At 61.0% G+C, this 17,997-nt stretch overlaps 1 protein-coding gene across 2 annotated transcripts; it reads left to right on the top strand.

Moving 5' to 3' along the window:
• Positions 1 to 4,123: 4,123 nt before the first annotated feature.
• CSRNP1 (cysteine and serine rich nuclear protein 1) lies at positions 4,124 to 14,773 on the top strand. 2 transcript variants are annotated; one of them, XM_074199119.1, is made up of 5 exons: positions 4,124 to 4,164; positions 10,868 to 11,050; positions 11,443 to 11,702; positions 12,098 to 12,385; positions 12,523 to 14,773. In XM_074199119.1, exons 2-5 carry the CDS (start codon positions 10,879 to 10,881, stop codon positions 13,483 to 13,485), a joined length of 1,683 nt encoding a protein of 560 aa, XP_074055220.1. In that variant the 5' UTR covers positions 4,124 to 4,164; positions 10,868 to 10,878; the 3' UTR covers positions 13,486 to 14,773. The 2 variants fall into 2 exon arrangements, with proteins under 2 accessions (XP_074055220.1, XP_074055218.1); XM_074199117.1 differs by lacking the exon at positions 4,124 to 4,164 and having other exon boundaries at positions 10,052 to 11,050.
• The last annotated feature ends 3,224 nt before the right edge of the window (positions 14,774 to 17,997 follow it).

Here is a 17,997-nt window from a genome sequence, read left to right as displayed (position 1 = left end):
CATTTACACACGCAGACACACAGAAAAACAGGCACACAAGCACACACTCTCACTCTTTTACACACACACACACATTCTCTCCCCTTCTGGAGCACCTCCCCTCTCCCCCTCCCCCTCTGGGCACTGACTCTCTCCCAGGCCCCTTCTTGGGAGGCTTCGGCTGATTTCTGGCTCCAACTGCCCCTCCCCCAGTGCCCTATTTTTAATCTATTGATTTTGAATATCGATATCTGCAAAATCACTTTAAGCTGTGTGACCCTGGGCAAGTCACTTAACCCTACTGCTTAAAATAAAAAAAATAAAAAATCACAAGTCAGATTTCCCCCCCCCCAGTCTCCCTGGTTAGAGGGACCCCAAGACCTCTGCTGAGCCCTGCCAGCCTCAGGGGCCTCCTCTGGGCCAGGAAGGGAGCAAGGCTGGGCACCCCAGCACAGGGACCTGGAGCACTCTGATGCCACACCCCAGGCCCCACTGGTCCCAGCCCCCAGGGGGCTTCAACCCAAAGCTGGGGGACCCAAACTGTGGCAGGCCAGGGACCCTTCTTGCTCTGCACTGGCTCCTGTCCCTGGTCAGGGTGCTGAGTCCCTGCCTAGAGAGTGGAAGCTGTTCAAGGGCAAGGCTGGAGGGAGAAATGAATTCAAGGCTAGATTTTTTTATTTAAAATTTTTTTGTTTTTGTAAGGCAATGAGGTTAAGTGACTTGTCCAAGGTCACACAGCTGGGTAATTATTAAGTGTCTCAGCTGCCCCTAAGGCTAGACTTTTATGGAATAAAAACCACATCTTTCCTCCCCCTCCCCCCTCCCATACCGCCTTCTCCCCCTTCCCAACTCTCCAGCCCCCCCCCCCCCCCAGTCTCCCTGCAGGTTTTCTTGAAAAGACACCAACCAGCCACGGAAAGGGAGCTGGGATGCAAAGGGTGGGACCCCCATTCTCAATAGTCTATATTCCTCCCCCCCATCCTACACAAGCAAGATAAATGGGCCAAGGCCTGGGGTGACTGCAGCCTCCCGGGGATCTCCACTAGGCCCCTCTTCCCAAGGTGGGGGGGTCTGATTCTGGGTGTCCCAGGGTAGCTGCTGATTGAACATTCAATTGAATGATCGCCTACAGGCGTAAGTTCCCAAGCGGCCTCGGGACACAATCAGGGGACACACCGACAGCTTCTATTTACAAGGGCCAAAGGTTCAGCTCGCTTCTTATTCTGTCATCCATTTATTTATTTATTTTCCGATTACAGGCAAAGATCGTTTCTAACTTTCCTCCTTTTGCAGGCCCTGAAGCCCCACATGTTCCACCCGCTTCCCCTTGGCAGAAAACAATCTGATAGAGGCAATTCACTTTTAAACTTGACTTCACCTTAGCTTTTCACTCCGTCTTTGCTTATGGTTAAGCTGGAGGTGAGTGCCCGGTTGGGCAGATCCTTTAGGGAAGAGTGATTGCTAGCTAAAGGTGGTTTCCCGGACAGGACCCTGGACAGGAGTCCGAAAGCCCTGAGGTTCAATCTCACCTCAAAAATCGCTGACCGTGTGCCTTTGGGCAAGTCACTGAGCCTTCTCTTTAATGGGTTGGCTCTGTTTCTTTCCAGATTCTAGGTCTAGAATCCTTCTGACCTCAAATTTGGATGGTCATCTATTTGGAGGCCCCATTTGGATGTTGCATCAAGCCCCTTTGGGACAGTCACATCGTTCCTTACAGGCCGTCTCCATCCAGAGACTATTTGGGCGTCTTTTTTCTCCTGAGGAGACGAACATTGAATCAATGAGAATCATTGCTTCAGAACGGATAAAGAAATGAGTGAATGAATACAACACACTTAGTGAGCCCCTACTCCCCAAGTGGGACATGCTAGCTCTGGAAATTCAGAAGCTAAGCCGGTCCCTGCCCTCAAGGAGCTTCTATTCAATTTTCCCAAGAGAATTCATGGAGAATGGTGAGGGCCAGGGGGGATGGTATGAGCAGGATGAGTGGAATCCTAAGGGAAGGACTCCATGCCCCCCCTTCAAGAGAGCTATGGCTCTGGTTAGGGTTCCAGGTCTAAAAGGAATGTTTCCGTGAGGGGAGGCCAAGGTGGGGCAGGGAAAGTCCAAGGAGAAGGCGAGGTTGATTTAAGGGGGCTGCACCAAAGTGGGGAGTCTAGGTAATCCGGAGGCCCGAGGCCCGCGGTTCTCCGCGCTGCTCGGCTCTCCTTCGCTGGGCGGCTTAGCATCCCTCCGGGAGTCATCAGCCTCGCTCTGCTACAGCCCTCCAGGTGCGCGGCGGGACCCAAGCTGAGCCGGGACGGCCTGGGGACGCAGCGCTTGGCTTCCATGTCCTTGCGGTCTGAGCAGGGCCTCAGTCGCCTCTGGGGCCATGGTGCCGGGCAGGGGAGGGGCAAGTGCTCCGCTGTTTGGAGCGGACGCTCCCAGCCCCCCAAAGCCTTGGGCAAGTCTTCCCCCAGAGGTGCTGGCCGTCCCCGAACACCCACATACCCCTTGCCGGTAGTAGGGGTGCTAGCCAAGGGCGGGGAGGATTGCAGAGGAGAACCGGAGTTCCCTTTGGAACTGAGAGTTCTAGGCGATGAAGTTTCCGAGGTCCGGAAGGCCAGGGCACCTCTGGCTAGGGGTGCCCAGTGGGCGGGTGCGGGGCGCGAGGCTGGGGCTGGGGCTGGATCACCGAGGCAGAGATGATCACCGCGCAGAGGAGGCGGGTGGGTTCCACTGGGAACCGGGGCAGGCGGGGGGCAGACCTAGAACCCGGCAGGGCAGGCGCCGGCAGGCTGGGGCTGCTAGGCCAGCAGCCTTCCTTGGGGGGGCGGGGTCTTGACTTTGGAGTCCTTTTGGGGACCCCCGGCCAGAGAAGCCTAGGCACCCCTTCTCAGAGGCCTCAGCTCCTGAGAGTTGGGGCCCGGAGCAGGTGCTCACTCCTGGCCGGGGTGCGGTGGGCCACAGGCCGGGGGGCCGTGAGGCTGGGGTCTGCCCCCACCCCCGGGCCCCCCGGGCTCCTCAGCTTCCCCACAGGGAGGTCAAGCCTTGGGGGGGGAGGCTTCCCGGAAAACCCCCAGGAGGAGGGTGGAGAGGCTCCGCGCCGGCGGCCCCAGGCACCGTTTCTGGGGGGGAGGGCGCCTCTCCTGAGAAAGGGGAGGGGGGTGACGTGGGGGAGGGGCGAGCAGGAAGCTGTGGCGGGGGAGGGGCAGAAGGGAAAGCCGCGGAGGGGGAGCGGGCGGGGCCGGGGCGGGGCGTGGGCGGGGCCGGGGCGAAGCCGGAGGAGCCGGGAGAGGCTGCCGGGAGGGGGCGTGGCCGGGGCGTGGCCGGAGGAGCCCGGAGAGGCTGCCGGGCGGGGGCGTGGCCGGGGCGGGGCCGGAGGAGCCCGGAGAGGCTGCCGGGCGGGGGCGTGGCCGGGGCGGGGCCGGAGAGGCTGCCGGGCGGGGGCGTGGCCGGGGCGTGGCCGGAGAGGCTGCCGGGCGGGGGCGTGGCGGGGGCGTGACCGGAGAGGCTGCCGGGCGGGGGCGTGGCCGGGGCGTGGCCGGAGGAGCCCGGAGAGGCTGCCGGGCGGGGGCGTGGCTGGGGCGGGGCGGGGCGGGGCCGGGGCGGGCGCAGACCCCGGGGCCGGCCTCAGGCGCCGCGGCGGGGCCGGGCCGGGCGGGCCGGGCGGGGCGGGGGGCGGCGGGGCGGCCCGGGCCTGCGTCAGAGCCGGAGTTTTCCACTGACGGAGGCGGCGGGAGGAGGAGCCCGGCGGGGCCGGAGGCGCAGCGGAGCGGCGGCGGCCTGGGCCGGGCGGCCAGACGGCGGGAGGCGGCGGGAGGCGGCGGCCTGCCCAGCGCTGCCGAGCCCCGAGCCCAGCCCGCGTCCGCCGCCGCCTCCGGGCCGCTCTCCGGGATTGCCGCAGGAGCGCCCCCCGCAGCTGAGCCCCCCGCCGGCGCGCGCCCCCCCGCAGCGGAGCCCCCCGCCGGCGCGCGCCCCCCGCAGCGGAGCCCCCCGCAGCTGAGCCCCCCGCCGGCGCGCGCCCCCCGCAGCGGAGCCCCCCGCCGGCGCGCGCCCCCCGCAGCGGAGCCCCCCGCAGCGGAGCCCCCCGCCGGCGCGCGCCCCCCGCAGCGGAGCCCCCCGCCGGCGCGCGCCCCCCGCAGCGGAGCCCCCCGCAGCGGAGCCCCCCGCCGGCGCGCGCCCCCCGAAGGCGAGCCCCCGCAGGTGAGTCCAGCCCGACTCGCCGCCGCGGGGGGAGGGAGAGGGGAGGCCCCCCCGAGCCCGCCGGTCCCGCCCCCCCAAGTTTCCTGCCCCCCCCCGCCCGGAAGCGCGAGGGGCGCTGGGGGGCGGGAGGGCGACCCTTTCCCCCGGGCCGCGGGCGCCAAGCCGATCGGGTGGGGGGCGGGGGAGCCCGGGTCCGAGGGGGCGGGCGGCGGGGCACCGGGAGCCCCCCAAGACAGGGATCTGGGCCGCGGGCCACCTGCGCCCCCAGGCCCCGGCCAGAGCCCGGGCCGAGGCCAGCAGCCCTTCCTGGCCCGGCCTGGGCCCCTGGGCCCGCCGGCGGGGCCCTTCCGGGCTCCTCCTCCCCCACGGCCGACCGAGGGGGGCTCGGGGTCTCCCCGCGTGGGGGGTCTGCACGGCAGTGGGGCTCAGCGGCTTGTCCGGGGCGCGCAGCTGGGCAGCTCCTAAGTGGCTGAGGGCGGATTTGAACCCCGGGCCTCCCGACCGCTCTCCGCTGCGCCCCCTAGCGGCCCCGAGAGTCCCCCGTTTCCCAGAGCAGAGCCAGAGAGGGGCGCCCTCGGGCACGCCGGAGGCGGCCTTGAACCCAGGGAGATGGGGGGCCGGGGCCCGGTTAGCTCCCGGGGGCTGAAGGGGCGGGAGGACTTGGTTGTTGTTTTGGCGGCGGCCAGGGCCGGGTTAAGGTGGCTTGTCCAAGGTCACACAGCCGGAGGTGGCTGAGCTGGATTTGAACTGGGTCCCCGAGCCGGCCCCCCCCCCACCCATAGTGCAGAAAGGGCCGAGATTTGAACCCGGGCCTTGGCCACAGCTTCTCCAGCCCTCCCGGCACGTTGGCTTTCCCTGTGTGGAGCCCGCTGTTGTGCGCAGGGGGGGGGGCAACATCCCACCGGCAAACGCCCTGGAGCCTCCAACCCAGAGCAGGGAGCTGCCAGGTGGGGGGGTGGGGGGCACTCACTTGAAAAGCTCCCTTAGGCACCTGCAGCTCCCCAAGGTGGGCCTTACACGGGGCCCAGGGGCCTCCTGGCTGCCACCTTCTCCCGTGTTGCCTGGGGAGGAGGGACCAGGCCAGAGTGTGTCTGGACCCCCAAGTCGGACCCTGACACGGGTGCTGTGACTGAAGGAGACCCAGGGACCTCCCCTGCCAAGGCTCTGGACCCACTGGCTGTGGGGATTGGGGGTCCCCTCTTAGGAGGCCAGCTCTGTCCCAGCCGGGCCAGCTTGAGGGGCCCTGGAAGGTAGTGATCCCCCCATCAGAACAGAATTAGCGGCTCCTGGTGGAGGCAGGGCAGAGACCCTCAGCTGACAGAGGAACTGGGGGATTCGTTTGCATTTGGGGCAACTGAGCCTCCAGGAAAGCTGGGTGCACCTCTGGTCAGACCCCTTCAGGAGAAGAGAAGTGGCCTTGTCCTGAAGAGTGTGCATGTGTGCATGTGTGTGTGTGTGTGTGTGTGTGTGTGTGTGTGTGTGTGTGTATGTGTGTGTGTGTGTGTGTTGGGGGGCTCCTGGGCCTCAGCCCCCCTCTTCTCTCTCCACTCATGCCAGCTTGGAGGCAGCTTTGGGGGAAGATCCCGAGGGAATGGAGGGTCCCCAGTGGCCTCAGGGAAACTGAGGCCAAGTGCTTAGGCGGAGGGCCCTCAGGGCTGGCTGGGCCCTTGTCCCAGGGAGCTCTGGCCCTAGGTTTCTGGAATTTGGTGAATTTGGTGGGTGTGGGTCTGCCTCTCTGCCTGGCTTTTTTCCTTCCTCTCCCGGCCTCTTCTTTTTTCCCTTTTCCCACCAATCACGCTGAGGGCCGGCCCTCTTCCCCTCTCTCCTGCGGGACCTCCTCCTTCTTCCATGAAGGGCTGATGCCCCCTCTGAGAATGGGGTCTCGAATCCCCCATCTGCCAGCTGACTGCAGGCAGTGAGGGCCAGGGGCTGGAGGCTTCCTGATCCCCGGCCTTGGACACAAGGAGCTTTGGAAGTTTAAAAGGACAAATTCCTGGAATTCCTGCCCGGCCCTGGGGAGGAGGGGGATGGGCTGCCAGTGGGAATGGGGGGAGGGGAGCCACAATCAGAAAGCATCAGCTCCTTCTGCAGGCGGGAAAGTGGTGGGGCCAGACCCCCAAGAGCTGAGTTCAGATCCCACCTGCCTCAGATCCCACCTGCCTCGGGAAAGCTCTGACACTTGGGATACCACTCTCCATCTTTCAAATATCGGGGTTTGACTGGAGGATGTCTTGCACGAAGTCCCTGGGGAGCCCCAGGATGCTGGGTGGGTAGGCTGTGCCTGCAGGTACAGAGGGCCTGGGGAGCTAGGGCCAGGATGAGGAGGAGGCCTAACAGGGGCTTAGCTCTAGAGGTCAGAGACGCGGCCCAGGCACCTCTGCCAGGCCACCTTGGGGGCTGCAGCCCCATCTTTTTGATGCCCGCGCTGGGGGAGCCCAGGACCAGCTTCTCAGGCTTTCCACAATAAACCGCACCCATGACAGGAACAATGGGTGAAAAGCAGCTCTGGGAACATTTTGTTTAGCCAAGTCCCCTTGGCCTGGGCCAAAGGTGGAAACTGAATCCTGCCTGGACTCTGGGCGGAGCTCTTCACTTACCTCCCATCACCTGTCCTGCTCTGGCCAGGCCCGGCCTGTCCCGGGGAGTAGGGCCCCCCAGGCCAGCCTGGCATTGGGGCTTTCCACTGTCTATCCTCTTGTCATTGTGCTGTGACTTAGGAAGCTGATCCAGCGGGGGTCCTTCCCCCCATTACTCTCGGATCTTGGTGCCTCTCAGCTTAGGAGGCACCTTGGGGAGGGATGGAAAGGGGACTGGGGACTGGGGAAGGTAAGACAAGGACATGGGGTGAAACCAGGAAACGCTGAAGAGGTTGAGCACTTAACAAGCTCAGCAGGGACCCCGCATATGGTAGGTGCTTAATAACTGGCGGGGGGTGTTGCAGAGTAGATATTTGACGACCTCAGCCAGGGCCCTGCACGTAGCAGGTCCTCAATAATCTCCCCCCCACATAGTAGGTGCTTCACCCCCCCACAGGTGCTTCATGCCCTCAGCCAGGGCTCTGAACATAGTAGGTGCCTCATCCCCCCACAGGTGCTTCATGCCCTCAGCCAGGGCCCTGCACATAGTAGGTCCTCAACAATCTCCCCCCACATAGTAGGTGCTTCACCCCCCACAGGTGTTTCATGCCTTCAGCCAGGGCCCTGAAAACAGTAGGTGCTTCATCCCCCCGACAGGTGTTTCATGCCCTCAGGGCCCTGCACATAGTAGGTCCTCAATAATCTCCCCCCACATAGTAGGTGCCTTGTCCCCCCCACAGGTGCTTCATGCCCTCAGCCAGGGCCCTGAACACAGTAGGTGCTTCATCCTCCCACAGGTGTTTCATGCCCTCAGCCAGGGCCCTGCACATAGTAGGTCCTCAATAATCTCCCCCCACATAGTAGGTGCCTCATCCCCCCCACAGGTGCTACATACCCTTAGCCAGGGCCCTGCACGTAGCAGGTCCTCAATAATCTCCCCCCCACATAGTAGGTGCTTCACCCCCCACAGGTGCTTCATGCCCTCAGCCAGGGCCCTGCACATAGTAGGTCCTCAATAATCTCCCCCCACACAGTAGCTTCCTCGCCCCCCACCCCCCCCCCCCACAGGTGCTTCATGTCCTCAGCCAGGGCCCTGAAAACAGTAGGTGCTTCATCCCCCCACAGGTGTTTCATGCCCTCAGTCAGGGCTCTGCACATAGTAGGTCCTCAATAACTCCCCCCACAGTAGGTGCCTTGTCCCCCCCCCCCCCACAGGTGCTTCATGCCCTCAGCCAGGGCCCTGAACACAGTAGGTGCTTCATCCCCCCACAGGTGTTTCATGCCCTCAGCCAGGGCCCTGCACATAGTAGGTCCTCAATAATCTCCCCCCACACAGTAGCTTCCTCGCCCCCCCCCCCCCCCCCACAGGTGCTTCATGCCCTCAGCCAGGGCCCTGCACATAGTAGGTGCTTTCGTAAATCTTTCTTCCCTTCCTTTCAGCTCCCTGAACCTGAGCCTGTTGGGTCCCCAAGTCGCCACCTGCTCAGCCAACATCCCTAGCCCTCTTCAGCTCCTCCTGCCGGCCCCTCCCACTTGGCCAGTCAGGGAGACCCCGGCCATTCAGAGAAGGCCAGAGGGAGGGTCCCTGGGTGCTGCTGGTCAGCAGGGGCCCCTCAGAAGTCATGTTTGGGTTCTTGGTCAGGAGAGCCAGAGGGCAGAGGACCCCTCCCTCCCCCCTCAGCCTGGCAGATGGATGGGCTCTTGGTTGGCCGGGGGACCCTCCCCTTAGGTTGAGTGTCGAATATCAGACCAGGAGACTTGCGGCTGGGCCAGGAGTGGGGGAGGGGAAGAGGGGCTCAGGGTGTTGTTGTTTGTGGTTTGGTCGTTGAGGGGAACAAGCCACCCCGGAAACAGCTGTGCCCGTCCCTTTGACATAGACTTTCCTTTCGTCCTCACCTCCCCCTCGGTGGATCAGCTGGGGGGGGGGTCCGTGAGACAGCCAGAAAAGGGCTGGGCTCCAGAAAGTGGGTAGCCTGGCACACGTGGAGGGAGAGTTGGGCCCTGGACCAGGCCCCCTCCGCATCTGTTGTGGCCAGAGGCAGAGGAGGTGGAACCTCAGGCAGCAGGGGGGGGTGCCTGGAAGCCAAAGATGAAGGGGGAAGGAGAGGAGGGGGGGAGAGGCCGGGAGGCGGGGCAGTTGCTTCAGTCATGTTCCGGGGACCCTTTGGGACCTTTCTTGGCAGAGACACTGGAGGTGCACCATTTCCTCCTTCAGCTCATGTGACAGACTGAGGCAGGCGAGGTGAAGTGACATGTCCAGGGTCACCCAGCCAGGAAATGTCCGAGGCCTGATTGGAAGTCCTGGAGCCGTGTCTCCCCCCAACTCTGGGATCTGCTCTCTCCAGAGGCACCCGGCTGAGTCTTGGGTCAGGAAGCTGGAAATTGGGAGCCTGGGGAAAGGACAGGCAGAGGAGAGGCAGCTTGTGGACCAGGGTCCCTTCTAGCGCCTTGAGATTGTGGCAGGCCTGGCCATGGACTCCCTTGGCCCCCTTCACACCCAGGTGCTTCCTGTGTTGTCTACTGTGTTTCAGAAATCAGTGGTCCACCCTGAGCGATGTCTCCTCAGCAGCTGCTCCCTTCCTGAAGCCGGCCCCTCTGGGTCCTCACCCCCTGGGCCTGCTGGCCAAAGCCCAGTGTTGTAGCCTGGCCGGGGGCCGGGGATAGAGCCCCTGAGCACAACAGCCAGATTTCACATGGTCTCCCAGTTGGTGAACTAGCTGGAGGAGAGGAAGAGTCAGGGAGCTTCCCATCATTCCCTGGGAGATTGGATGCCGCGGGGTGCATCCCTGGATGGCATCCCTAACCCGAGGCACCCACAGAGCCACAGTATTTCTTGTAACATAAGACTGCTGCTCTTTGGGGCGCCCTCTTGGGAAGGTTTCCTAGAACTCATCTCCCAGATTGAGTGGGCCTTCTCGTCATCTTTGCCACTTGAAATGGGTTGAGAGACCCCTTGCTTCCTGGCCACCTATTCCCTCAGAGGATGATGGTAACACGGAGTTAGGGTGCCACTGGGGCTCCCCTCAGTCTTGTGCTTCTTAACAGATGCCCCTGGGGAAGGTATTATTTTAGTAGAGCGGGCCTTGTCTTGGGAGAGGATGCCAGGGTGGCACGCTGCCCTGTGGATTTGTGAGGTGGAGCTTTTCAGGAAGGCTGCCCTCGCCTGGGGTCCCTGGGGTCTGGGGAAGGCCCCTCTGCAGAGTCCTCATCCTTCCTCCAGACTCCTCCCCCTGGGGCGGCCCGCGCCCCAAAACTAGGATCTGAGAAGCGTCGGCTGAGAAGCCGGGGCCGCGTCCGGGGAGGGCGGCTGGGGCTGGAGCGTCAGGGCTGAGTCAGAGGAGCCGCCCGGCCTGCCCCTCGCTCTGCCTCCGAGTCTGCTGTCGCAGCCTTCTGCTGAGCTGCTGAGAGGTTACTAATAATAACTTGGCTAGCGCGGCTGGCAGCCCAGCAACATAGTGAGTGCGTGTCTGTGTGTGAGAGAGACACACGCACACGGTGGGCATCTAACTGCCAGGGTTGCAGGGTATCTGGAGAGTTCTCTCTGTCCCCCTTCTCCTCCCCCCATGTGGCCACTGAATCGAGGCCCGGCTCCCCTCCCAGGAATCCTCTCCGGACAGGCTTGCACTGATCCCTGGAGTGGAGCACAAGGGGGGCCCTCTCCCCATCAGGATGACTCCCCATGTGTTGGTGGAGAGGTGGAGGTGAAGGTCATTCCCAGACTGGCACCTCCTTGGGCTTAGCTGGGGGGATTTCTGGGGCATCCTGGCATATGTGACTGCCCAGTGGGTTTGTGGGGGGCTTTTACCTTGGGGATCGCTCCTCCTCTGCAGACCTCACTTGAATTCTACTCAGTGGCTTTGGGGAACTCTGGGGGTGGATGGTGTCCAGAAGCATGACCAGTCACACCTAGGACCAGAGTGCCAAAGGTGGTGGATCTGCGTCATCTGCTGGTGAGGATCCTGAGGTCGGGGTGAGCCTTGTTTTGCCCACAAATGCCCCCATCTGACTCGGACCTTTTGGCTCATTCCCATTGGACTGGGAGATGGGATTCAGGGTCTCCGCTGCACCCCGTTGTTCTCAAGGTGGCGAGCCAGCCGAGAGTCACACGGCTCCGCGTGTCCTTACAGGTGCAGGAGCCATGATGAGTGGGCTTCTGAAGAGGAAGTTTGACCAGCTGGACGACGACACGTCCGCCTCGTCGGTCTCGTCCTCCTTCTCACGCCCCTGTTCCCCTACCTCCTCCGAATCCTCCGACTGGGACTCTGAAGAGGAGTCGCCGCCAGCTCCCTTTGTGCCCCAGGACCTCGCTGGTGAGTGTTGCCACCCCCTGAACCCTCTCCAGAGCCCTCCCTTGAGCACAGTGCCTTCCTCCCCGGCCACTGCCTCAACCACATCTCCCTTTGATGAGGGAGCAAACTGAGGCCGGATTTGGGGGGGGGCTCTTCCCCTTGGGATCTGGTGCGACTGATGAGCTTAGGGAATGATTCAGTATAGAAATGCAGGACCCCAATATGGAAGACATCCAGCCAAAAAAGGACCCTCTTGTCGGGGCACCTGAGGGAGGAAATCCCCCACAGGGTCATCTCAAGGAGGGCGACCTGTCCTGTCCGCGGCTTCTCTCGGTGGTCTAAGGGCTGGGAGGTCATTGGGAAGGTCTCGCAGAGGAGGGCTGGGACCATTGACCATCTTCTTTCTCCTCCAGCTCCGTCCATCCTCAAGAAGGCCCGGCGCTCTCCAGCGGGAAGTGTGACCTTTGCCGGAGTCACCGTTTTCTACTTCCCAAGATGCCAGGGCTTCACCAGCGTGCCCAGCCGGGGGGGCTGCACCTTGGGCATGGTGAGGCGCCACCACACCTGGCGCCAGTTCACCCTGGAGGAGTTTGACGAAGAACAGACCTGCCTGAGGAAGGAGAAGCTGCGTGCAAGGCTGCGGGAGGAGAAGCTGGAGGCCCTCAAGTGGAAGGTAGGGGGCCAGAGATGACACGTGGACATGTGTATAAACACACATGGGCACAGCACACATCCCACGCCAGTCACGGTTTTTCCAAAGTCAGTGTCGAGGGGCATTTCCCAGCAGTTGGTCACTCGCCCTGTGTTGTGCTGTGCAGCTCGCTCCCCCGCTAAGGGCCAAGGCTCCAGCTTCCTTCCTGCTGGTTCTCTCTCCACGCGACTGGACGCCAGGCTCACCTTTGGGCCGCTTGGCCTTTTTTAGATGACTTTGAAGTCGTGAAAATCATTTTTTGAGCCTGGCTATGAGAATTTTTCTTTTTCCCATCAGTCTTTCCTATCCCCCATCCCCTGTCTTCTCTGTCCTTCCTGTTGTCTCCCTGCGCTCAAACTTTCGCTCGTCCCCTCCAGATGAAGGATGGTGGGTCTCAGGAGCCCGAGGAGACACGCCGGCTGCTTGGGGAGGAGGCCGAAGTGGAGGTGACCGATGAGGAGCTGGACAGCGGGGCCTTTCTGCAGCCCTACTCAGCACGCCAGCGGCGCAGGCTGCTCCGGGCCGTGGGGGTCAGGCGGATCGACCGGGAGGAGAAGCAGGAGCTGCAGGCCATCCGGCTGTCCCGCGAGGACTGTGGCTGCAAGTGTCAGGATGTCTGTGACCCCGAGACCTGCAGCTGCAGCGTGGCTGGAATCAAATGCCAGGTGGGCCCCTGGGGTGGCTGGTGGGGGGCAGGGCAGAGCCCCTGGGTACCTGGGGAGGGAAGGAGGCAGGGTGGAGCCCGTTGCCTTGGGAGGCTGGGGTTCTTGTCCTCACTGCTTCTCCCTGGGTTTGGCTGCAGATGGACCACACATCCTTCCCCTGTGGCTGCACCAAGGACGGCTGTGGGAACCCCGAGGGCCGGGTGGAATTTAACCAGGCCCGGGTGCAGACCCATGCCCTACACACCCTCACAAGGCTGGAACTGGAGAGCCGCCAGGAGGGCTCTAGCTCTGAACCAGAGCCGCCGCTGCCGGACTTAACCGCCGCTGCCTTTGATGACCTGGAGGTCCCTCCTCCCACTCCGACCTTCCCATTCTCCCTGGGCATGGAGTTCCTGGGCGAGAGCAGCTGTAGTAGCGACACGACGGACTCCTCGGGGGCATCCTCGGCCCTCAGCGAGGATCCTTCAGACGGGCTGCCCTTTAGGGCAGCCCTCTCTGAGGAGCCACTGCCCGGAGTGGATGATGACGGCCTGGCCCGGATCCTGCATTTCAGTGATTCCAATGTCCCAGAGGAGGAGGACGGGGGCATCCCCCCTGGCATCACCCTTCGCCAGGATAACCTGGGCAGCTTCCCCTCCTTGGATCTCTTTGGCACGGTTGCCGACGGCTACCCCGGCCACGTGGCCAGCATCGTCTCTGACTGCCTAGATGAGAATGCCAACCAGGATGCCCTCTGCTACCTGAATGACCTCCCTGCCCGGCCGACCATGGGCGTGGGCCGTCCCCTCCCTCCTCCCACAGACAGTTGTAAGAGCTATGCAGACCTGAGCCTGTCATCTTCTGAGTCCCTGGATCTCTTCCAGTCCTTTTGCGACTACAACCTGGGCCCTCTCTACCCCTCACCCAAGGATGTGGACCATGGGGACGGCCTGTCTGTGCTGCAGCCTGCCCTCTCCCCCTCCCCTGACCACGCCACCTGCTTTCTGGAGTCCCTCATTGGCCTCTCTGAGTCCGGTCCGGAGATGTCCGCCCCCTTATCGGACAACCAGCTGCTGGAGGATGCCATTAAGTCGTCCCTCATGGAAATGGTGAAGGTCTAAGAGGTCTGGGCATCGGGGTACCACCAGGGAACACCATCGTTGTCGTCACTCAGGGACTGACGGAATTCTGCGGGAGCTGAGCCGACCGCCTGGGCTGTCGGGGGGCCCCGCAAGGCTGGCCCCACACGGCTGGCCCCACACCTATTTATTGCAAACTGAAGGGACTGGACCAGTCCCTGGAGCCGAAAATAATATAAGTCTTATTTAAAAACAGTCCGTCCCTCAGTCTCTCAGATGTACTGGGCGGATGGGGCCGTCCTGTTATTTTTTTATCGTAATACATCTGTATTTATTATTTGTTTTTGTTTGTGCACCATAAGGAGAACATTAGAGGGTCTTGGTGTGAACCGACAGGTACAATAGCCCCGAGCCCCAACCCTCCTCTTAGACAGGAGATGGCCTTGGATTTGGTCAGACTCTTGGCTTTGCCACCTCCGTTCTTAAAATAGGGACCAGGACACTGGCGGGGTGGCTGACGCTGCTTCTTCAGCGGGATCGCCTTGTCGTGCTGCCCACCCCGTCGAGGGTCTGTGCCCTGGGATGGCTAGAGCCAATGGCCTCCTTTGGAAACCCAGGAGAGCTGTACGAAGCCTTTGTAAGTTATTTCCTGTAATTTATTTAGAATTGGATGAGGATTCTGCCTGAGCCCCAAGGTGATTGGCTTGTCTGCCCTGCTGGGGTCCCTCTGTCCATCTGCCCATCCAGAGGATCCAGGTTGGGAGGAGCCTCTTCTGGCTGGGGTGGGCGTGCAGTACATGTGAGTGTGTTTCATGTATGCACTTGTATGTTCTGATCAACCTGGGAAGGAGACAAGCATGGTCTCTCCTGTGCTGTGGATGGGCTGAGAAGGTTCCTTCACTCCCCTCCCCCAAGAGAGAGGCTCTCATTTTAATTGAGAAAATCCCTGGACCCAGAGTCCCCGGGCTGGGAACCTGTGTCCACTTTACCCAGGGCCCACCCGGGGAGGGAGGGTCTGCTTTGTGGAAAGGGGGCTGTCCTGTGCAGCACCCCCCACCCTCTGCTCTCTCCCACCCCACCCTGGTAGATTTGACAAGACTTGCAAAATGCAAAGTAGACAGTCTCCAGGCCGGAGCATGATTCTTGTTTGCCAAAAATCACTGTTTCCTTTCTTGGTTGATCAGCAATCGATGGAATGGGGAGTTTGTGGCCCGAGCCCAAAGGGGAGTCTTGGGTGTCAGGATCACTGGGGTTCAGCAATCCTCCTGTAAATAGGTTCTGATTATTTTGCTTAAAGGTACAAGTAAAGAAAATGCTTTATTTTTAACAATGTGGTCTTGATTTTTTCCCTCACCCATATTAATCCTCCCTGGTTTGGGGATGGCAGCTGTCTCTTGAGCCAAGCCTTGGGGAGGGGGGCGGTAGAGGCAGTGCCCAGGATGCCAGCTTATACAGAGGAACCTAAGCCAGACACTGAGCCAGCTGTGCTGGCTGAACCCCAGGCCTGTCCTCCAAGGTGCGGGATTGTCCCCAACCTGCCCGCTGGAGGTCCGGCCGGCCCAGCCTGGCAAGCACGAGCGGCTTCTCACCCTCCACACTGCTGGATAACTGAGGAGCTGGTCCCGGGAAGGAGTCACTGAATTTCTGTCATTTGAAAAGCAGTGGGTGCCTGGGGCTGGTAGCCAGTCTTGGGGTGGGACCACAGCCGCCTCTATAGTGCACCAAGGTTCAGCAGAAGCATGAGGCTGAAGGAAGGGTGGCCCATCCCTTACAGAGCCTATGGGCTCTGGGGAGGGTCCAGGCTGGGGGGGAGGGCGTGCGAGTGTGCATCTGTGAGGCCCAAGCTCTAAGCTGGAGGACCTGGACCATTGCAAGGTTCCCCCACTTTACTACCCAGTGACCTTGAGCTCCCAGTCCGTGCCATGTCCTTGGTGCAGTGAGGGGGGCTTGAGCCTCTGCCCTTTCCCCTGAAAGGTTCGGGGCTGTGATCACCAGTGGGGGGCATCCAGAGGTCCCAGTGGCTGGACAAGGGGGAAGAGCTGACTCAGGGAGGCCTGGAGCTTGTCTGAAGTGGCACATTGGGGGGGGGGGGCCGAGTGTGTGTGTGTGTGTGTGTGTGTGTGTGTGTGTGTGTGTGTGTGTGTTTGTGTATCTGGGGGGGTCTGAGTGTGGCCAGAGCTGTGCCCCAGCCCCAGGCAGTCAGCCGGCCCTGATGAGCCCCTCACCTCATTCTCAGCGGAGATCCTTGGGGACTTGTTTTATAGACGAGGAAACTGAGGCAGGAGGAGAAGGGACTGGCCCGGGGTCATGCTGCTGGTAGGATTTGAATCTGGGCTGAGGAGTCTTCCTCACTAGGACTCAGCTCTGCGCTTTGGTGCCACCTAGTGGCCCCGACGGGAAAGACCGCTGTGTAAATCCCTCCCTGGGCGGGCTCCAGGAGGAGCCTATGGGTGTGCAGTGGACAGGCCCTTCCATGTGGCCGCTGGGTCCCAGCCATGGGGCCTCCCTCACCCAGCCTGGCTCTCCAGGACATTTTAGCATAACTTCCATAAACTGCCCCCCCCCCCCAGGCTGGAGCTTTGGGGGGGAGGCCCTGGTCAACACTCTTGGGCTCCTGTTTTCCTTCCGAGTCTGGCTCCCCTAGTGACTCCACCTCAGACACCCTCTCTTTCCCTTGCCCCCCATGCTTTCCCAGCCTTGCCTGGCCACCTGTCAAGGTCCAGGCCTCCCAGAAGACAACCCTGATCTTGTCATCCTGGCCTAGCTGGCCTGTTCCCCTGCTGCTGCCAGACCCAGACCCTGGGCCTGGGCTGGCCTCTCTCCCTTTTCTTCCCTTCCTTCCTTTTCCAAGCCTGGCCTTGGTTTGGTGTCTCCCTGGGAATGCTGGGAGCACCCACACTTCCTTAGGAGGATCAGACTCTAGCAGAGCCAGGAGGAAGGTGCTCCTCTGGTCCAGCTCTGCCACCTTTCTGTGGTCAGACTCCATGATTCAGATCATATGGTGAACATTGTACTGGGGGGGGAAGGCCTCTTTTAGCCTCAGTTTCTCTAGCTGCAAAATGGGAATTAGACCATCATTTCCCTGAGGATCAAAGAGTCCAATGGTAGGAATAAGTCTCTTCTAAACCAGGAGATAGCCTAAGCATTTTACAAGCATCTCATTGGATCCTCCCAACCTCCCTCCGAGGTAGGTGCTCTTATCCCCATTTTACAGTTGAGAGGTTAAGTGACTTGCCCAGGGTCTCCGAGTGAGTAAGTGTCAGAGGTTGGATTTGAACTTGAGTCTTCCTGACCCCAGACCTTGCTCAGTATCTAAACCAGTTTGCAAATCGTAAGTGCCATAGAAAGGTCAGCCCACTGGTCTCAGCATCTTCCCTGGGAAGGTAGCCAGCCGGGTTGCCTCTCATCCTTCCCCTGGCTCCAGATTCCTAAATATCCACATTCTCTCCCAGGCAGTTTGAAGGAGGGCCCCATTGGCAGCGGGGAGCCCAGTCCTTGTCCTGCCTGCTTGATGGGGTTCAGCCTCTTAGGCTTTGGGGATTGGCTGACCCAACACATATGTTCATGGGTTATGTGCAGGCCCCGGTAATTCTGGTATTTTGGCCCATCTTTAATGCTTCTTATGCACATCTCTGGACACCTCCTTCCCTTGTCCATAAAAGTTCAATGAAATGATCATCCACTCTGATGAAGTGTTCTGCCTGGAGAGGTCATTATGTGGCTGAGAAGGCAAAGCCAAGCCCTTCGCCTTGGTTTCCCAGGGCCTCCTGCCTAGCCCTGGCACTGGGAGCTCCCCTCATTTTACCCGGTCTAGTCCAGCACCCTGCCCTGCCCCCCCCCCCAGCCTCCTGGCTCAGACTTGGCCCATTGGGCTTTCCCCAAATAGTCTCAGAAGTGTTCAGGAAATGGCTCCATTCATGTGCAGTATCTTCCTGTCCTGGGTCCCTTCCCAGACCCTCTTCTCATACCCCTTCCTCCCACCCAACTCCCTGCTCCTTCAGTCAAAGGGTTCCAAGTGATCATTCCCCAACCATAATGGGCACTGGTCCATTCCAATGGAACAATAGCTATCCTTCAATTGTTCTATAAGGCTGACAAAAGCGATGTGCAAGTCCTCTTGTGTGATGCTCTTGGTAGGCTGTTTTCAGAGGTGAAGCCACTTATCCAGGGTCACACAGCTGCCGCATCCCTGGCTCCTGCCTTCGTTTCCCCCAGGGCCCAGCCAACACCAGCCCAAAGGTCACTTCCTGCTGCAGGTAACCCAGAAGGGGGGGAGAGGGTCTCCTTGTGGCCCTGAAGCATTCGGAATGTCCCATCCTAGGGACCGGATCCAAGAAGAGGCTGTCTCTGTGGAGTACTGCTTCCCTCTGGTGGCGACCTCAGCTAATGACAAGTGAATTCAGCCTTGGGGCTGATGAGACACTCCTAGATCTCAGGAGAAAAGGAGCAGGTAGAAATTGAATCCAGCCCCCTTGTTTTGCAAATAGGGAAACTGAGGCCTAGCAAAGTTGCTGAGTCATAGCCACAAGCATATATGAAGTCTACTACAAGCCA

This window comes from Macrotis lagotis, chromosome 8 (genome assembly GCF_037893015.1).
Source record: "Macrotis lagotis isolate mMagLag1 chromosome 8, bilby.v1.9.chrom.fasta, whole genome shotgun sequence".
In the NCBI taxonomy this organism is placed as follows: domain Eukaryota; kingdom Metazoa; phylum Chordata; class Mammalia; order Peramelemorphia; family Peramelidae; genus Macrotis; species Macrotis lagotis.
The sequence above is the reverse complement of the archived record's forward strand: the minus strand, read 5'-3'. Positions and strand labels throughout refer to the sequence as shown.